Source organism: Podarcis melisellensis (genome assembly GCF_964234715.1).
Source record: "Podarcis melisellensis genome assembly, chromosome: 1".
Taxonomy (NCBI): domain Eukaryota; kingdom Metazoa; phylum Chordata; class Lepidosauria; order Squamata; family Lacertidae; genus Podarcis; species Podarcis melisellensis.
The window spans coordinates 20,665,115-20,685,253 of record NC_138528.1 but is presented as its reverse complement, the minus strand read 5'-3'; the positions used below and the strand labels follow the sequence as shown (position 1 = coordinate 20,685,253).

The window sequence follows — 20,139 nt, the reverse complement described above, 5'->3', positions numbered from 1 at the left end:
TGCGCCACTGCTGTCCTTGCCGGTAAAAACCTCCTCCAGCCTCTTTGGCCCTCTTAGCAGAGTTTACACAGCGGTGAAAAACTGTTGCTTGTGTGGGAATGACTCAGACTGCAAAGCAGGCTTTTCTCTTATCTCCAATAGCTTTTAATGAGTAGAATAACATCGTAAATTCAGCCCGGCGAATTGGCTGGCATTCTCTCTGCTTCTCCGCAAAAGCGAAAGGAAAAAAACACACACAGAGAAACACTCCCCTATGTGAATATAGCCACGCCTCAGAATGTGAGACGTCACTCTGAACTATTTAACCCTGTAAGTTCTGATTCTCCTCACACCCCCTCTCGTCTCGCATCCTGAGGGAAACTGTGAGGACACATCTACAGACCCCTTTGAGTTCAACTCCTTTCCCATTGCCTCTTGCCCCTTCCCGGCTTTTGTCTCAGGCAACTGTTGAACCTCCTCAAAACTTTCAGGTTCGCACTGTGCGAAACCAACCCACCCGCTGGTGACCTGAAACCTCTCAGGTGGTACCCCCTTCATGGTGCGTGCGGAACGTCTGAGCACTATCTCAAGTGCTTCCTCTGACCCACTGGGGCCAGCAAGTGTTTCACTGGTACCAGAAGACTCCCCCTCTGACTTAGTGCCTCTTCGGGCCTTCTGAACTTTGCTAATGGGAGACGAAGGCTCACTCTTGGGCTCTCTTCTAACAACCTGTGGAGATGCCCAATCCTGTTCTTGACCCTGGTCAGTGACCTGGTCCTCATCTACAGGTTCAGCTTCTTCCTCTCCCTCCTCCTCAGAATCAGACAGACATTCTGAGAGAACGTTAGGATTCGCATGGATCCTTGACCAACCATTCTGCTCACAGAACTCAGCATTTTTGCTGACTAGAATTCTGGACTGATCACCATCTGGATATGCAAACCTCCACCCCTTTGTCCCAGGCTCGTACCCACAAAAGATCATTTTCTGGGACCTCGGGTCACCCTTCTTTCGTTGAGCCTTTGGTACAGGCACCCAGGCTTGTGAACCAAACACACGGAAGAAATGCAGCTTCGGCTTCTTTCCGTGGAGTAAGAAAAACGGGGTGTCACCTACCACTGAATTGTAGGACCTGTTCATCGTGAAATTGGCTGTCTTTATTGCCTCCCCCCAAAAACTTTGAGGCAAACCAGAGTCAAACAGTAAAGCGTCAGCTGCTTGAGCTAGTGCCTTGCTCCTGCGCTCCGCCACACCAATCCCCTGAGGAGAATTAGCACCCATCAACCAGTGATGTATTTTCTTCTGGCGGAAGAAACTCTGCAGAGCAGACTCAGTGAACTCTGCACCTTGGTCACTCTTGAACCCCTGCACCTTGGTGGAAAACTGTAGTTCCACTGCAACAACCCAATCTTTGATCAGTTGCGCTGCCTCGCTTTTCCGTCTCAGTGAGAAGACCCAGGCGTTCTGGGTAAAATCATCTGTCAGCGTCAGCGCAAATCTGGCCCCACCCAGACTCTCTGGCATGGGCCCAAAAAGGTCTGTGTGCACAAGCTCAAAAGGCTTTGTGGTTACCCTCTCCAACCTGGGATAACTGCACCCTTTTACCTTTGCCCTTCTGCATGCCCTGCAATCTAGGGATCGGTCACATGCTTTTATCCTGCCCCCACAGTGCACTCTGGCAACTTCTGGATATCTTCCCAAGAGCCATGTGACATTCTTTTGTGCCACAAATGGGCACATGAATCATGAGGTGGAACGTTTGCACACTTCGCCTGTGCCTCCTCAGCGTCCCCCTTTCCCTCCAGAGGTGTCTCCAAAACAAAGAGGTTGTTCTGACATGCAACACTGACCAGTTGCCTCCCACCCCTGGAAATAGAACAGACATTGTTTTCAAAGCAAACCTTGTACCCTTCCTGCAAAAGAGAAGATACAGATAAAAGACAATGTTTCATCTCAGGCACAACGTAAACCTCCAGCTCCGCCTGCAAAAAAGAAACAAACACATTTCCAACAGTGGTTAAATGTCTCTGTGACCCATCAGCAAATTCAACTGTTTTCCCAGTTGAAACGGCCCTGCAGTTCCACATTTCAACACTAGGTGGCATTGGCATTAGGTGATGACTCGCTCCTGAGTCTATGACCCAGCGCAGCACTCTCTCCTCACTGGAGTTGTCCTTTATCGTTGCCATAGCAGCAGCTAGGTGATAAGGACTGTCCTCCACACTTCCTGTGTCACGTCCTCCCTGTGCATTCCCACGCTGGCCTCCTTTCCTGGACTGGCTGCCATGGAAACCTGGCTGACTGCCATGAGAAGAGACCTTGGAGACATCCTGCCCAGCCTCTCTGGCTCTCCGGGGGCAGGAACGATGCAGATGGTCAGCAGAATTGCAGATAAAGCAGCGACGAGTGGAAAAAGCCTGAACTGTACCTTCTGCTGGCCTGGCCCCCCCTCTGCAACTGGATGGGCTCCCTGTGCCAGCTCGGCCCTCTCTTTGGCGGCGTTCCTGTTTGTCACACAAACGACCTGTCACATACGACAGCGTAAGAACGTTTGGATTCATCGATTCCAAAGTTAGACACAAATTGTCATAACTTTTGGCCAAAGAGCTGAGCAAAATATAAACTTTCAGTTCCTCAGAAAAGTTGACTTGCAACAGTCTCAGCTGGTTGAAAACAGAAAGCAACTCAGTCACATGCAGTCTGATGCTATCCCCAGGACGCAGCCTCATCTCAAACAAGTGTCTGGTAGTGTGGACTTTTGCCCCAGCTGTGGTCCTGTGGTGCACTCTCTCTAGTGCCTGGTAGGCCTCATGAGCAGTCTCCAGCCCCTCTACCAAAGGTAGCTGTGAGCCTTCCAAACTGAGCACAATAGCTCCCAGGGCTTTCTGATTTTTTCTCTGCAAAGCATGGGCAGTTGCAATATCTGCCGCTGAAGCACCTGCTGCTGCTTGCTGTGGAGGCCCTAGTACTGCCTCCCACAGACCCTTGGCTACCAGCCAGGCCTTCAGCTTCCTGCTCCATTCCTGCCAATTTCTCCCATTTAATTTTTCAAAGGGTACGGAGTATGAATCCTGGCTGTCTGCCATCTTCTCCCCCGGGGCTCAGCGTACTCACGTAACAGCAGCAGCTCCTCCCACCCGGTTCAGCAGATTAGATCCTCCCAGCGAGCTCCTCCTTGCCTCAAAACGTTAGGCACAGCTCCAACTGGCTCCAGCTTCTCCTCAGCTGGCTTCTCCCACATGCAGGCACAACGCAGCAACAGCTTCAAAAGCTTGGCTGACTTCCATAACCTATGGGGCGAAGATGGCGTCTGGCACTCTTCTTAGCTGCGCCACTGCTGTCCTTGCCGGTAAAAACCTCCTCCAGCCTCTTTGACCCTCTTAGCAGAGTTTACACAGCGGTGAAAAACTGTTGCTTGTGTGGGAATGACTCAGACTGCAAAGCAGGCTTTTCTCTTATCTCCAATAGCTTTTAATGAGTAGAATAACATCATAAATTCAGCCCGGCGAATTGGCTGGCATTCTCTCCGCTTCTCCGCAAAAGCGAAAGGAAAACACACACACAGAGAAACACTCCCCTATGTGAATATAGCCATGCCTCAGAATGTGAGACGTCACTCAGAACTATTTAACCCTGTAAGTTCTGATTCTCCTCACAGTGTTTATAATATTATAAGAGTAATATGCCTTTGACTGTGTTGACCACAGCAAACTATGGCAGGTTCTTAAAGAAATGGGAGTGCCTGATCACCTCATCTGTCTCCTGAGAAATCTCTATGTGGGACAAGAAGCTACAGTTAGAACTGGATATGGAACAACTGATTGGTTCAAAATTGGGAAAGGAGTACGACAAGGCTGTATATTGTCTCCCTGCTTATTTAACTTCGATGCAGAATTCATCATGCGAAAGGCTGGGCTGGATGAATCCCTAGCCAGAATTAAGATTGCCGGAAGAAATATCAACAACCTCAGATATGCAGATGACACAACCTTGATATGCAGAAACTGAGGAGGTACTAAAGAACCCTTTAATGAGGGTGAAAGAGGAGAGTGCAAAATATGGTCTGAAGCTCAACATCAAAAAAATGAAGATCATGGCCACTGGTCCCATCACCTCCTGGCAAATAAAAGGGGAAGAAATGGAGGCAGTGAGAGATTTTACTTTCGTGGGCTCCATGATCACTGCAGATGGTGACAGCAGCCACGAAATTAAAAGACGCCTGCTTCTTGGGAGAAAAGCAATGACAAACCTAGACAGCATCTTAAAAAGTAGAGACATCACCTTGCCAACAAAGGTCCGTATAGTAAAAGCTATGGTTTTCCCAGTAGTGATGTATGGAAGTGAAAGCTGGACTATAAAGAAGGCTGAAGAATTGATGCTTTTGAATTATGGTGTTGGAGGAGACTCTTGAGAGTCCCATGGACTGCAAGAAGATCAAACCTATCCATTCTTAAGGAAATCAGCCCTGAGTGCTCACTGGAGGGACAGATCATGAAGCTGAGGTTCCAATACTTTGGCCACCTCACGAGAAGAGAAGACTCCTTGGAAAAGACCCTGATGTTGGGAAAGATGGAAGGCACAAGGAGAAGGGGACGACAGAGAATGAGATGGTTGGACAGTGTTCTCGAAGCTACCGGCATGAGTTTGACCAAACTGCGGGAGGCAGTGGAAGACAGAAGTGCCTGGCGTGCTCTGGTCCATGGGGTCACGAAGAGTCGGACACGACTAAACGACTAAACAACAACAACAACAACAATATGATAATATTATATATGATGTATATATGAAAGAAATGTTCGTATTTATAGCATAATCAGCCTGGAATGGGGATCTTGCTTCTCATCAACAGTAAGGGAGAGAGACAAGAACTATGAAAAAGTAATTATGGAGAAGATTGACATCAAGATTTTCAGAAAATTCCATCAGTTCCTTGAGGCTGATTGATACAAAAATATGATGCTTAGAACTGGTTAGATGAACCAGATCAATAGGTAATCAGTGTGAGAAACGACCACATGATGTTGTTTCTTAAGACATTTAGTGGATTTATTTGTTTTGAAGGCCTAGATTTTCTCATGATAAAACCCTGAGTCAGACACAATCTTGCACTAATTTTTGTTGTATTTCTTTGCAGGCTATTCACAAAGCTTATGTAAATGTCTACGAGAATGTCAATGAAGCTGCAGCTACTACTGCCACTGAAATTGTTCCTACCTCCGTTCCTCGTGTATTTGCTTACAGTCGCCCCTTTTTGTTGGTGATTCTTCATGAGGATACTTCATGGGAAAAGTCATGCATCCTACTGAGGCATGATTTCTCAACTTGTGTTGCAGCACAGAAAACATGGAGTTTCCAATATGAAGCATGATTGATAAGATGCTTTTAGGTATCAGAGTGATTACTGTCACATGTTCCCAAATTGAACAAATAAAACACTGATTGAATTGTCTGCAAAATCACTTGGCGTTTTTCTTTCTTTTCTCACAATGTTAAAAAATATGCTGTTTATTTCATGTGTGCTCTCTAGCGTTCACTCCATGATCATTTGGGGGGTGTAGACCCCTGTGCCATTTGAAAGATCAGGTTAACAGTATTTTATTATTATCTCTCATGCAGGTGTAGTATCCACAAGTAGCCAACAGTTGCAGGGAGAAGGTCAGAATAAGCTGAGGCTTTCAGGAGAGGTTACAAATAATAAAAAGGTTTATTTGACTATGCCCAAAGCAAGAGGAAGAACAAGCAATTAGCAGGTCCTCAGTGTGGAGAACACGGAGAAATTATATTCAGTGTTAGGGTGAAGGCAGAACTGCTCAACACATACTTGGCCTCTGTCTTCACTGAAAAGAAAAGCAGTGCCCAACCTGGTGATAACAGGGGAAAAATAATAATCCATAGAGGGAGCTGCAGTCTAAGATAGGGGAAAAAGATGGTAAAGGAAATTCAAATGAATTCAAATCTGCAGGGCCTGATGAGCTATATCCAAGAGCCTCTGTCTATAATCTTGGAGAATTCTTGGAGAACAGGTGAGGTCTTTGCAGTCTGGAGGAGGGCAAATGTTTTCCCCATCTTCAAAAAGGGAGGGGGAGAAGACATTGGCAGTGACCTTGACTTCAAGGTCCTAGAATAGATAATTTAACAATCTGCCTGTGAGCACTTAGAAAAGAATGCTGTGATTACCAAGACCCAGCCTGGTTTTCTCAAACAAATATCTGTATATTGTGTCTCTTGTTATATGTCTTAGGCACATGCATTTTATCCTACAGTGCTTTGGCTTCCTTGGATTGCTGTTAAATGCCCCTGCAGTTTCATTGCCTAGTTGCCATCCTTCCCATTTAAAGTGTCATAAACATTTTCACTCTTATCGCTATTGGATGTCAGATACGCAGGCAGGCATCGGAGTTTCCCCTCTCTCTGGGAGCTTCCAATAAGGATTAAAGAGCCTCAGGCAGGCTTACAACAACAACTACCGAGAGCAGCCCTGGGCCATCTTCTATCAGAATGTCAGTTGCTCACTCTGAATCCCCTCCCCTTCCACAGCAAGAAGTGCACCAAAGGTCTGCTCCCCACCCCTGTGCTTCCATTGTTCATTAACCTTTTCAGTCCTCTGAGTTCGGGGGAGGGAGGGAATTCACCTCCACGTTCGATTGAAGAATCTCCCAAACACTCCCTCCCTCCTGGTTGCTTAGCTACCATATCAAAGCTGTCTAACTCTTCCCCCAACTGTGCAGCCTCTAAATCTGCTTCTGGGAATGTTGAAGGAAGATGGGGATGAATCCTCCCCTTCTTTCCCTGTTACAGGCTGAGCTGAACTGTCTGCAACTGCACTCCCCCATCTTCAGAGTCAGACCAATCTCTGGCATCTGATTCAGACCAGCCCCTGACATTGGATGCTTTTTTGTGAACCAGACACTCTTCACATTAAAAGAAAATCTTCTTATAAGCAAGCCTGGAAGCAAGCTGGTGGTGTAATCTAGAGGCAAACCCAGTATTTCCTGGGACTATCTTCAAAGAGGGCAGATCACTGCCATGGTCTTCCCGGCATTCAAAAGTGATAATGGGATTTAGGATAGTTTAGCTCCCTAGGAATGGGGAGATTGATCAGTGCAGTGGACAGTCTGGCTTCTCTCTCCCACCAGAGTGTTGGAATTCTGCCTCGGTCAGAGGGATGTGCCAGTCTTCCAGGCACCGGCTGAATTCCTTTCTGACCTCCCTCCTACGACTCCCGGCAGGATAACAGACGAGGTCCGTTCCGGCGATTTTTCCCAGGCTGTGAGAAAAACACACCACTGCTTCTCCTCCTCCCTGCTTATCCCCAGGGAGGGGAATCAGACAGACAGAAGCGTATTTACATGTCTTTATTTCTGTCTCTCGCAGCCATACAGATAAAGATGTCTGCTCTCTTTGAACAACAGAGAGATTTGTTGGAATTCTGCTCGGTCAGAGGTGTGTGCCTATCTGTCCAGGCACCGGCTGAATTCCTTTGACCTCACTCCGGCGACTCCCGGCAGGAAAAACACACGAGGTCTGTTCCGGCGATTTTCCTCAGGCTGTGAGAAAAACACACCATCTGCTTCTCCTCCTCCCTGCTCCCCAGGGAGGGGAATCAGACACAGACAGAAATGTATCTACATGTCTTTATTTCTGTCTTTAGTAGTCATACGGTAAAAGATGTCTGCTCTCTTCAACAAACAGAGAGAAACTCCAAACTCCACCCATGTACATCCTGTACAGGTCATATGACCCACACTGAGCTCACATCCTGTGCTCAATAAGAATGGACTGCCCCTTTGTTTCCATGGCAACAGTCACAAACATCCTGTTTGGCTTTGCAGCCACAAGCAGCTGACTGAGCTGCTAGAGCCTTTGCTTGCTGCAGCATTGCTGCTTTAGAATAACAAGATTCTCACTCCACCCATGTACATCCTGTACAGGTCATATGACACACACTGAGCTCACATCCGGTGCTCAATAAGGAGAATGGACTGCCCCTTTGTTTACATGGCAACAGTCACAAACATCCTGTTTGGCTTTGCAGCCACAAGCAGCTGACTTGGCTGCTATAGCCTTTGCTTGCTGCAGCATTGCTGCTTTATGGTAACACAGAGAACTAAACCTGTCTCTCTCACACACAGAGGGAGATACTTCTCCCCAAAACCAAGACCTTCCCTTAAGCCCTGGAAGTTGGGTTTTTTTTTTTTACTACAGGCAGGTGTTCCCTCCTTTTCCTTCCTCCCCCTTCCTCCTTGGCCTGCCTTCAGGACCTTTAGCAACAGCAGGGTTGGCCCTGTTGATTTGTGCCAGAGTGCCCCTCTTAAATGGGACATTCCAGGATCCAAACAGAATCCAGGATTGGCTTCTGTGATCCATGATGTCCCACTTAAAATGGGACAATTGGGGGTATGAGACTGCCAGGAGAACCCATTGACACCCCCAATTTTATCCTCACTAGAGGGGACAGTACGCTATAGACTTGGGACTATTGGTATCCAACAGAGGTGGTGGAAGGTCAAGATGGCGTTGTTAGTGGTAGCATTGACTTGAGCTCCGCATCAGTTGATGCAGTTTTTATTATTTTTATCAGTCTTTTATTAGCTTTTACTCAGTGCGGTTATGTGGAAAAGGATTCAAAATTTCAAACAGAAATACTAAGTAACGACTATAGAATTTTATCAAGAATGTATAAATTGTTGTTGGAATGGTATACAAAAGATGAAGAAGTTAAATCGGTGATGGTACATTGGGCCAGGGATTTTGGATATAATATACAATTGGATGATTGGATAAAACTATGGAATGAAAGAATAGGCTCAAATGATGATAGCTTGGAAATAAACTTCCCAATATTAAGAGATCTAAAGGAAAATAGCACCCTCTTTTTAAACCCACCTCCTCGTAGACATTCAAAAGATTGTCATTTCAACTATGCTGGCTTCTTCCTGGCTTTTTTACAAATAAGTCTTGACCTTATCATTGCTAATGGGGCGCTCCCCGGGGACAGAGAAGGCGTGTACACATTCATAAATACAAATGGAGCCAGCATAGTAGACTACTGCCTCACTAACAGGGAGGCCTTTGAGTCAATTAAAAAATTCAACATTGATAATAGGACCGAAAGCGACCACCCACCTCTAATTGTCTCCACTACTGGCCAAAATTCAATTCAGCTCTCTTACAAAGAACATGAGGAAATAGATAAAGCAAATGATCCAGCATTACGTAGGAAAAAATAAAGGACACCTGAGACAGCAATTGCAGTTGAGAATAGATTGAATTCACAAACTGCAATTAAGTTAAGATCAATTATAATAAACAATTTATCAATAGATTCCTCCCTGACGGCTTACAAAAATCTCATTGAGTCCTTGCAGGATGTGGTCTCTGTCAACATAAACTCAGCCGGCAAACCACTGTCAAATAGTAGATTTATTGCTCAGATAAATCCTGGCGTCTTTGGTATGCTGCAGGTAGCGCAGTACCCGCTTGATACCGTGCCAAGCACTCACACTGGGCTTTGATGCTTCCCTACTTAGCAGGTTGGTAGCAAAGGCAATGTCTGGTCTGCTCCATTGGGACAGATACAACAGACTACCTAGAGCTGACTGAAAGAGCTCAGCATTCTCAAACTCGGCACTTTCTGCTTGCTGGCTATCTTTCACGAAGTTCGTCTCCATGGGTGTTCGAACTCCTGCACAATCGGACATTCTGAACTTCTCAAGCAACTGTTCAATCTTGCCTTTCTGACTGAGCAAGAAGCTACCATCCTCAGTTCTCGCTATCTGCACGCCTAGGTAGATCTTTACTGCACCCAGGTTCTTAAGCTGAAACCGCTTCCCAAGCTCTTTGGCAAACTTCTGCACCTGCTTGTCTGCCTTTCCAATATGGATGATGTCATCAACAAAAAATAACACCAGTTCCCGTGAGTCTCCTGATCCTCTAAGGAACAAGCAACTGTCAGCAAGACTCTTCCTGAAACCTAGATTCTCCAAAGCTTCGTTCAGGCACAAGTTCCAATTCCTGGCCGACTGCTTCAGGCTGTAAATTGACTTGTGAAGTTTCCACACAGTACCTCGCTCATTGCCCTCAAACCCTGGAGGAGGAAGCATGTACAAATCCTCCTGGAGGTCTGAGTTCAAGTAAGCAACGTCCACATCAAAATGATGCACCAGCAACCCTCTTTGTGCAGCTATGGCCAAAAGCAAACGTAGAGATTCACTCCTACAGGTGGGAGCATAAGTTTCCGTATAATGCAACCCCCTGCGCTGCGTGAATCCTCTCGCCACTAATCTGGCCTTATACTGCGGTTCTCCTGTCGCTGTGGGCTTAAGACGGTAAACCCAGCGGCTACCCACGGCTTTTTCGCCCATCGGCAACTTCGTGAGGGAGAACACACCTAGAGACTCCATTGAGTTCATCTCCTTCTGCATCGCCTCATGCCATTTCCTGGCTTCTTCCTGAGGCAGTTTCTGAACATCTTCAAAACTCTCGGGTTCACACTGTGCCATTCCGACCCACACGCTAGTAACAGCAAACCTTTCAGGAGGTTTCCCCTTGGTCGTCCGAGCTGAACGGCGCAGGACCACTTCAGGAACCCCCTCTGACCCACTGGGGCCAGCCAGAACGTCCTTGGCATCAGAGAGCTCCCCCTCTGACTTACTGCGCCTTCTGGACTTCTCAGCCGAACCTGTGGGGGAAGATGGAGCACTGCGTTGCTCAATCTTCACAGCTTTGGGAGAAGTTCTCCCCTCTGCCTACACTGGGTCTGACCTCTGAGCCTCAGTTGCAGGTTCAACCTCTTCCTCACCTTCATCGGCAGAGTCAAACAGACTCTCTGACAGGATGTCAGGGTTCCCATGTATCCTAGCCCAACCACTCTGCTCACAGAATTCAGCACTGTTGCTGAGCAGAATCCTGGACTGATTCCCTGACAGATAAGCAAACCTCCACCCCTTGGTCCCTGGCTCATACCCACAGAAAATCATCTTTTGGGACCAGGGTTCACCTTTCTTGAGTTTGGCCTTTGGTATGAGGACCCAAGCCTCACAGCCAAAAACGTGAAAGTAGTGCACTTTCGGTTTCTTTCGGTGCAACAATAAGTACGGGGTGTCACCTACCACTGAATTGAACGACCTGTTCAGAATAAAGTTGGCCGTTCGCCAAGCCTCCCCCCAAAAGCGCTGTGGGAGTCCGGCATCAAACAAAAGAGCTGCGGACATCTCCCCTAGAGTCCTGTTCCGTCTTTCCGCAATCCCATTCTGTTGGGGAGAGTGCGGAGAGGACAATCTGTGTTGAATCCCCTTTTTGCGGAAGAAACTTTGCAGTGCAGACCCGGTGAACTCCCCACCGCGATCGCTCTGAAAGCTATGCACCCATGTGGAAAACTGCAGTTCCACAGCCGCAATCCAGTCTTTGATTAGTGGTCCAGCCTCACTTTTGTGTCGGATCGTGAAGGTCCAAGAATTCCGAGTATGGTCATCAATCAGAACCAGCGCAAATTTGGCTCCACCCATACTGGTCACAGACATGGGACCTGACAAATCTGCATTAATTAATTGAAAAGCCCTAGTGGTCACCCTCTCAGACCTTGGGTATGTGCACGTTTTTACCTTTGCAGACTTGCACGCTCTGCAATCTAGAAACTTAGCACAAGGTTTCATTTTGCACCCTTGCGTACACTCTGGGATCTTTTTCACTGACCCCCAGGACACGTGAGCCATGCGTCGGTGCCATAAGTGAGCACACGCATCATGAACTGGAACATTGGCACACTGTGCTTGAGCCACCTCCGGGTCACCTGTACCTGCAAAAGAAGCATTTATCACAAACAACCTGTCTTTACATTCAACACTGACTAGGTGCTGTCCGTTCTTAGAAATAGAACACTTATTGTTCTCAAAACACACTTTGTAGTTTTCAGCAAGAAGGGCGCTGACAGACAGCAACGCACAAGACAGTCCTGGAACAACAAAAGCCTGGATCGAATCCTGTAAGAAAGAACAAAACAGTGAGCCAGTCTGCGTGAGTGCATGTTTAGTCCCATCTGCTAAACACACAGTCTTTCCAGAAGTTACAGAGGTGCAGTTCTCCAGGAATCCTGCAGATGGCACTAAGTGATGAGACGCTCCACTGTCTATAACAAAAGCCAGCACAGCATCCTGTTGACAGCTCTTGACTGCAGCCATAGAGGCTGCCAAATGTTTACATTCAGTGTCTCTGCCAGCTGCCTTCGGCTTGCCTTTCCCACGCTTTGAAGAAGAGCTCTTTATCTGGTTGCTACAGGAGACGGCCTTCGGCTGTTCCTGTGCCTCGACTGGACAGTCTCTCACCAGATGGGAGGGGGAGCCACAGCGATAACAGCGATGGGAAGCAAAAGCTCTCACAGTCTCCCCTCCGGCTCTTCCTGCATTCCCTGCACCCCCACTCCTGGGAGCACAGCCTGGGCCTGGAGCTTTCCCCCCGGCTCTCTGTCTGCGGGATTCTTCGTCGCAGAGGCGTCCTGCCACGTAATCAAGATTTAATTGGTCGGCCGGCATCGCTTCCAAGGTCAAACACAACGTCTCATAGATCCTGTCCAATGAGCTCAAAAGAATGTACACTTTGAGCTCCTCAGAGAGAGGGACCCGTAGCTGCCGGAGCCTGTTGAACGTTGCCAGCATCTGGGTTATATGCTCCTGCATTGACCCCCCCGGCTGAAGCTTCAACTCAAAAAGGCTCCTGGTAGTATGGATTTTGGCCCCAGCCGTCGTTCTCTGGTGAGCACGCTCCAAAGTGTCCCAGACGGCTTTCGCAGTGGTCAAACCATCAACATGAGGGAGCTGGGATGAATCCAGGGCAAGGATTAAAAGCCCATAAGTCCTCTGGTCCCTTCTCTGTGCTGTAGCTGCCTGCACTCTGGCTGCCTCATCAGCACCAGCAGCTGCTGGGGTAGGTTCACGTTGAACACAGCCCCACAGGCCTTTCCCTGTGAGCCACGTCCGTGCTCTTCTTGACCAGTCCTCCCAATTTTGCTGATTTAATCTCTCAAAGGGGACGTTGAAACTCTCCTGGAGTTCTGCCATCTCCTCCCCCGGTCCCCCCTTGGGGCTGTGGGGTACTCACGTGTACTAAACCGGCTCCGAGGATAGGCTTCTGGCGTCCCTTTGCAGCACACAGCTTGCAGCTAGCCTCCCTGCTTTCTCCCAGGCAGAGCAGGAAAAACAGCAGCGTCTCACCTTTTACAGCCTTTGTAAGCACACAGCATTTCAAACAGGCTCTCCACCGGACATCAAAGTAGCTTCCTCTAATTGCAATTACCGTCCATAACCTGTCAAATAGTAGATTTATTGCTCAGATAAATCCTGGCATCCAGCCCGCTTCGGCTGTGCAGATACGCTGGACTTCAAAGGCCACATTCCAAAGGCTCTGAGCAAAAACGCAGAGTTTACGCAGCAGCAAGAGAAAGCTGCATAAGTCCCTTGCTTTCTTCAGTGTGCTAAAATAAGGTCCACTCAGGATATTAGCAGCTAGAAGCAGTTTATTTACAGCAGACTATCCATTATCTATCACAGCGAACAGCATCGTGAAAACACGTCCTCTCTCCTCAAAAGCGAAAGTAGAGAAAAAGAACAAAGGCTGGAGACTCTCGGACATGACGTAGAATCTCCCCCCTCCCAACAGTGGGCAGTGCGTACACTCTGAGCTGTTTAACCCTGTAAGCTCAGGTTCTCCTCACAACCACGCCCTGCTAAAGAACGCTGTTGTTTTGACCAAGAGTGCCGCACAAAGAAGGAAGCCTCAAGGAAGGCTTATTTGGCCTATAGAAACGCTGAACTAAATTATTTAAAGGTAAAGGGACCCCTGACCATTAGGTCCATTTGTGACTGACTCTGGGGTTGCGCGCTCATCTCGCTCTATAGGCCGAGGAAGCTGGCGTTTGTCCGCAGACAGCTTTCGGGTCATGTGGCCAGCATGACTAAGCCGCTTCTGGCGAACCAGAGCAGCACACGGAAACGCCGTTTACCTTCCCACTGGAGCGGTACCTATTTATCTACTTGCACTTTGACGTGCTTTCGAACTGCTAGGTTGGCAGGAGCAGGGACCGAACAACGGGAGCTCACCCCGTCACGGGGATTCTAACCGCCGACCTTCTGATCGGCAAGCCCTAGGCTCTGTGGTTTTACCTCCATCTTATTTCAAAATCAAAAAAGAGTATAAAGCCCTTTTGGCCTCATAAAAAAAGGCAGTCCGGAAAAAAATCCTGGTCCCTGCTATTGAATGCCTCACTAAACAATGAAACTAAACTCTTTTGGCAATTCTTCAGCCCCCAGCTGGGCCATTCCAGCTCAGATTTGGGAGAACCACTTCAGAAATATATTTATGGAAAATCCAAACCTCCCTTCCAGCTTCCAGGATGATGACAGGGCAGAATTGCCACTGCTCCCTCATTGGAGGCCAGATACTGTGGAGGAGGTTCTTTGGTGATTTTCTTCACAATCTCCTCCATTCGTTGATTTTTATTCTTTATTTCTTGTACTTTCTTAGCTGTCTCCTTCATTCCTTTTAAGACTTCTGTTATTTTTTTCTTTATTTCTTCATTTTCTTTTTCATTTTTCCCCATTTTGTTTTCTAATTTTTCTAATTTCCCATCAATTGTATTGATTTTTTCCTCCAAATCTCTTCTCATTCCTCCAATGTCCGCCTTCAAACTTATGATAAGCTCTCTCAAATCAATTTCTTCAAAGCCTGTGTTTCTTCTTAATTGTTTCTGTTGACCTCCAGTTCCAGTCGTCTGTTTTTTAATTGCATGAGACATTTTGCATTCTATTTTTCAAGCACCAGATGTCCTTCTGTTGCTTCAATTTTCCTTTACTGCTGTTTTTTCTCCTTTGTCCATTGGGTGTCACTGTGTTATTATTTATTCAGCTCGCCAGCTTCTGTCGTCCTTTAAACCTCACATTCACTATTTTGTCTTCCTCACTTCCTCCTTCTCAGTGATTACTCAGCATCTTCAGATCCTCGTCACCATCTTATTTGTTAAATTCCCCTCCTTTTCCCCACAGCGTTCCTTATTCCTTTGTCTTTATCTTTCCTTCAAGGACCTTCAGTTTCAAAGCGGCTGCTCTACTCTACCCAGCTCCAATAACAGGCAGCCTGCACCGCTCTGCGCTTTCTAGTAAGTCCATTTCAGATAGTGTGCTTTTCAGATATTTTAATTGCAACCCGAGTGATTTCTTTACACTCTCTCTTTATTTTTTCTGTTCTGTCTTCACTTTACTTTTGTGGTTACATTGTTTCCCCTCCACTATTTTTACTCTTTATTTTGTTTTGGGTTTACTCACTCCACGACGGTCCCCCCCCCCCGTTTCCCCTTTTTATTTCTTCTCTTATTTCCCTTTAGGTTTTGTTGCTGCTGCTACCATTTTACATTTATTTTAATATAGAAATAGAGATTTTACCATCTTGTCGCTGCTTCAGTGATGACAGCCTTTTCACCGGTCTGTTTGATCTTCTCTGTGACTGGATTGCCCCCCACCTCTGCCGTTTTTCTTTCGGCGAGGGGTGCCGGGACTCCAATTGGACACTGCTGAAGTTCCTTTGGCTTGAGCTTCCTTCCAAGCCTTTTCAGGGGTCGTTTAGCCAAACATTGCCCCTCTCAGTACTGGTGTACGCCCCGACTTGTTTACTGCGATCGGAGCTCACCCGTTGCAGCTGTGGTAAAAACTTCTGAGGGAGTCCATTCCACTGTTGGACAGCTCTTACGTCAGAAAGTTATTCCTCATGTTTAGTCAGAATCTCTCCCCCCCCCCTCATTTGAATCCATTGCCTGGCTTTTTTACAAATAAGTCTTTGTTGGTAAACTAGCCCCCTCGGGAGAGGCTGGCCCCCCGCTTAGGTCCCCGGAGCTTGTTTACCGTGATCTACCCTGGCTGGCATCCCCGCAAGTCCAGGGAGATCTTGATAGGTGACATTTCCCAGCGTGGAAAATGCACACCCCCTCCCTCCTTGCATACCAGCAAGAGAAAGGAGATAATCAGAAAGTCTGTTTACATCTCTTTATTTCTGACTTTACAGCACTACAGAAAACATTACCGATCAGCTCAGTCTCCATCGAGCAAGTGACACAAACTTCCTTTACATACGCAACAGGAAGGTCTCATATTACACACTGAAGAAAGCTGTGTGAAGCCTGTGAACTTCCGGGAAGATTCTTTCCCACAGCTAGCCACATCATGTGACGTTAGGATATTTCCGTTACACCTTAAAAGGGAGCAGGCTTTGTGAGTCACAGAGTCTGTGTATTTCCTGTTCACAGGATGTTTATGTTTCCTGTTGCTTTCGTCTCTCGGTTGCCTGAGCGGACCGAAGCAGGCAGTCATGTTTTTTCTTTGTTCTGACCAACGCTGAATAAACTTGTAAATATGCTCTCCTGCTGTGCATCTTTCGCTGTGTGAATTCTGCTGATAGAGTGTGCATCAGCCCAGGAATGTGGCAATCTATTTCTGGAGCTCGTGTCGCTAATTGCTGATACTGCGTGTCTACGGGAGATCGATGGACGTCCGGAGACGACGTGGAGTCATGATGGACTTTGTCTCCCTGGCAGTATCCCAACAGTTTTCACCGAGCTGCCAGTTTGCAGCTGCGTTGTACCTGTGTAGGTCTAGACATTGTGTTAGAATGTCTCTCAATGACTGTGTCAACAGAACTCTCTGAGCTGTCTGTGTCACTGTCTGTACCAGAATAATCAGAAAAATCAGAATCATCATCTGAATTGTAATCAGTGGGAAATGTGTGAAAAACCCCTCTCTCTCTTGTCCAGGGGCGTTCTCTAGAAACTTTGTGAGAATCACCTGACCAGATTCAGACAAAATTACTTTGTAGAGACCTTTTTCATAAACCACAAAAATGCCTTTTGCATTGCTAACTCCACCTGGAGCTTCTGTCTGCACATGAGATCCAAAAACCTTAAAATGTGCTACAGAAGGTTTTCTATGGAACAGCTTCTCAAAAGGAGAATTTTTCTTACCTTTTGAAACCTTTCTCACCCAAGTGTAACAAAAACAAGATAAAGATTCAGCCCAAAACTCATTTGGCAAATGTGAACTTAGCAACTGTGCCTTCATGCCATTTTGCAACTCTTTGTTCACTTTTACCCAAATACTTTTGTGCCATGCAGCTTGAGAAACAGCAACCTTATGCTTTATCCCTTGTTTCTCCAGGAAATCCTGAAAATCCTGTAAAAGAAAAACTGGCTTTTCATCTGTGAAAAGACAATCAACATTAGCATCATGAACATTCTTAACCTTATCACAAAACTCCTGAAACCTTGTTAAGGCTTCTTTGGACCTCTGCAACATGTAAATCCATACATAATGAGAGAAATGATCAACACATACAAGATAGTATTTAGCATTGCCTCTAGATGGTGCTAGAGGACCAATTACATCACCATACACTCACTGAAAAACTCTGTTAACCTTCTTTGTCTTCTGATCCTAGACGTCTTTCGTCACACCTGCAAGAGAAATCATTTTAGAATCACATGCAATCAGATTCCTCAAATGTCAACAGATACAGTCCATCTTTCTCTCTGGCAGAAAGATACAGCTCTCCATTTTTGAAGATTTTGCAGCTTTCCTTATCATAGGACAACACCAGTCCTTTCTTAGTTATCTGCGAAACACTCAGCAGATTGAACTTTAAATCAGGAACAAAATACACATTGCTTATAGTCAAGTTCAGGCTTTCCAGATACACAGTTCCGAATCCAGTCGCTTCTAACTCCTGGCCATTGGCCTGCTTCACAGTGAAGCATTGCTTCTTAAACGTAGAAAACAGTTCCCAGCGTGATGCCATTTGCTGCGTGCAACCTGTGTCCAAAATAAAAGCGTTTTCCACCGATGATGTGGCCTCAAGCGACATCAAAGCCTTAGCTGGTTTTGCCTGGGACTTGGCTTGACCTTTGCTTGAAGCCTCAGGCTTTGCAGAGCTCCCTCTAGCTCCTTTCTGTTGACGTGGCTTCTTACAGTTCCTCTGAATATGCCCAGGCTGGCCACAATTGTAACAACGAACAACGTTCAGAGCTTCAGCTTGCTCTTCCCTTGCAATAGCAGTGGGGGCACTATAACTCTGAGCCTCACTCCCCCTGTCAGCAACATCCATTGCAGCAAGAACAGGAACAGCAACAGTTCCTTCACCTCCCCTTTGGGGCTCAATGCTCCTCCCAGCTTTCGATGAGCTCTCAAGAATCTGGCCAGCGCCATCTTGGCTCTCCCCCTCTGGTGCAGCCAACTCTCGGCCCTTGCTTCTCACTCCAGCTTCACAAACTTTCCGGAGTTTCTGAGAGAACAGAGCCATCTTAATTCCAAGCCTCAGCCTTCAGCAGCGAGCTGTAAAATCCAAAAGTCTATTGGGCTGTTTACAAGCTGCTTGCACCTGGCAGTGAGCCCAGCTTGGAAAGTCCCTTTCTCAGTCTGTGAGATAGCAAGCAAACGCTGAAATTCCAACAGCTATTCCCAGCCTCTCAGTCCCAGCCTCGCTTTCGTTTCGGCTTGCTTTTCTCTCGTTGCCTCTAAAGCTAACTAGCTCATAAATTAGCTCAAAAAGTACTCACGTCTTGTCGCTAGGCAACGGAACTTGGCAGGCGATGGCAGACTTTATCAGCTGCCCTGGAATGTGAAGTATGTGGCCTTCTCTGTGCTGTTTTTAATCCGAAAAAACAGTTTCTTTTCAGTGAACCGGAGAAGGATTCCTATTCACGTTCACTCTTTCAGCCATAAATCAGCATACCTTCAGGGGTCCGTGGAACGTAGCTTATCAGCAAAACACGTCTCCACCGGTGTTCAGCCATCCTCAGCCGTTACTCAGTAGCCACCATCCGCGTGCTACCACTCCCTTTGCAGACAATGTTTACGATCCATCGACATCCGATCTGCTACCACATGTTGGAAAACAAGCCTCTTCAGGAGAGGCTGGCTCCTCTCCCAGGCTCCCGGCTTGTTTACCGGTGACCTCCCTGGCTGCAATCCCCACAAGTCCAGGATAGGTCTCAATAGGCGACATCTCCCAGCATGGAAAAATGCACACCCCCTCCCTCCTTGCTTCCCAGCAGGGAAAGGAGATAGCCAGAAATCTATTTACATGTCTTTATTCCTGACTGTACAAGCCTACAAGAAAACACATCCGATCACTTCAGACTCCAGCAAGCAAGAGACTAAGACTTCCTGTACATATGCAAGAGGAAGATCTCAAATTACACACTGGACACAGACTCCCAAAGCCTGTGAACTTCCGGGAAATTACTTTCCCACAGCTAGCCATATCACATAATGTCAACAAGCTGGCTGTCTGCAGCTGCGATGTTCTCATATTGTAACAGATTTTACACTCCTCCAAGAGCCATATCAAAATAGACAGACGCCATTTCCACACCTCCGTACAAAACATTCCCGAAGTCTGTCCGTTAATTTCCACAGGCATGCCAGTCTCTCCTCAAGTTTCTCAGGGGGTCCTGCCAGGTCAAACTCACAGTCCGATATAATAACAAGCCATGGTCCTCCTCCCCCTCCATATTCTGTGGCCAGGCCTGCCATAGCAAATCTCTCTTTTTATAATTGCATCACAAAGAGCTTTCATTCCTTTCCCGATGTTTCCACAAGCCATATATTTGATTAGTAATTTATTTCTACACAGTTCTTAATCATCCTGCTTGTAATCAGTAATTGCAACGATTCTTTCTTGGGGGGAGGATTGTCAGGTACTCACATAAGATAGAAAAAGAAAAGCCCCCCCCCTTTTCAGTCCCGTTCCGACATACCAATACTTTGATGAATCTTCTTCTTGATTTATTGTTAATCCAGCCCGTCGCTCCACTTCAGATAGATCACTTTAATTAGCAGTCTTATCTCCCAATCTTCACTCGAAATATGTGCATTTGCTTCTCTCTAATTGTTTATTTTGAACTCCTGCAACCAGAGACAGCTTCATGTGAAGCGTGCCTTTCCTGATGCTGCTACAGCAGAGGGTGGCTTGGAGGGTACCATGGGGGTGGTCTGTGTGCCAATGGAGATGTCAGGAAAGGAGAGAATAGGAGCAGGTATGAAAAAGGAGGTGATAGTGAAAAATGGGTTGAAAAGGAGGCTGTAGAATAGAAGCAGTTTAGAAATGGGGATTTGAAAAGGGTGGTTA

General features: G+C 46.8%; 1 protein-coding gene across 2 annotated transcripts in view; it reads left to right on the top strand.

The window, feature by feature from the left end:
* Positions 1–20,139, top strand: part of LOC309371121 (kallistatin-like) — a 38,056-nt gene that overhangs the window by 8,611 nt on the left and 9,306 nt on the right. The window contains exon 1 of one of the 2 annotated variants that reach the window (XM_081913753.1): positions 19,978–20,047. The exons of the other annotated variant lie outside the window; for it this stretch is intronic. Within the exon in view, the coding sequence (XP_081769879.1) occupies positions 19,993–20,047 (55 nt within the window). The 5' untranslated portion in view covers positions 19,978–19,992. Of the gene's footprint in view, positions 1–19,977; positions 20,048–20,139 lie in introns of those variants that run through there. 2 annotated transcript variants of the gene reach the window in all.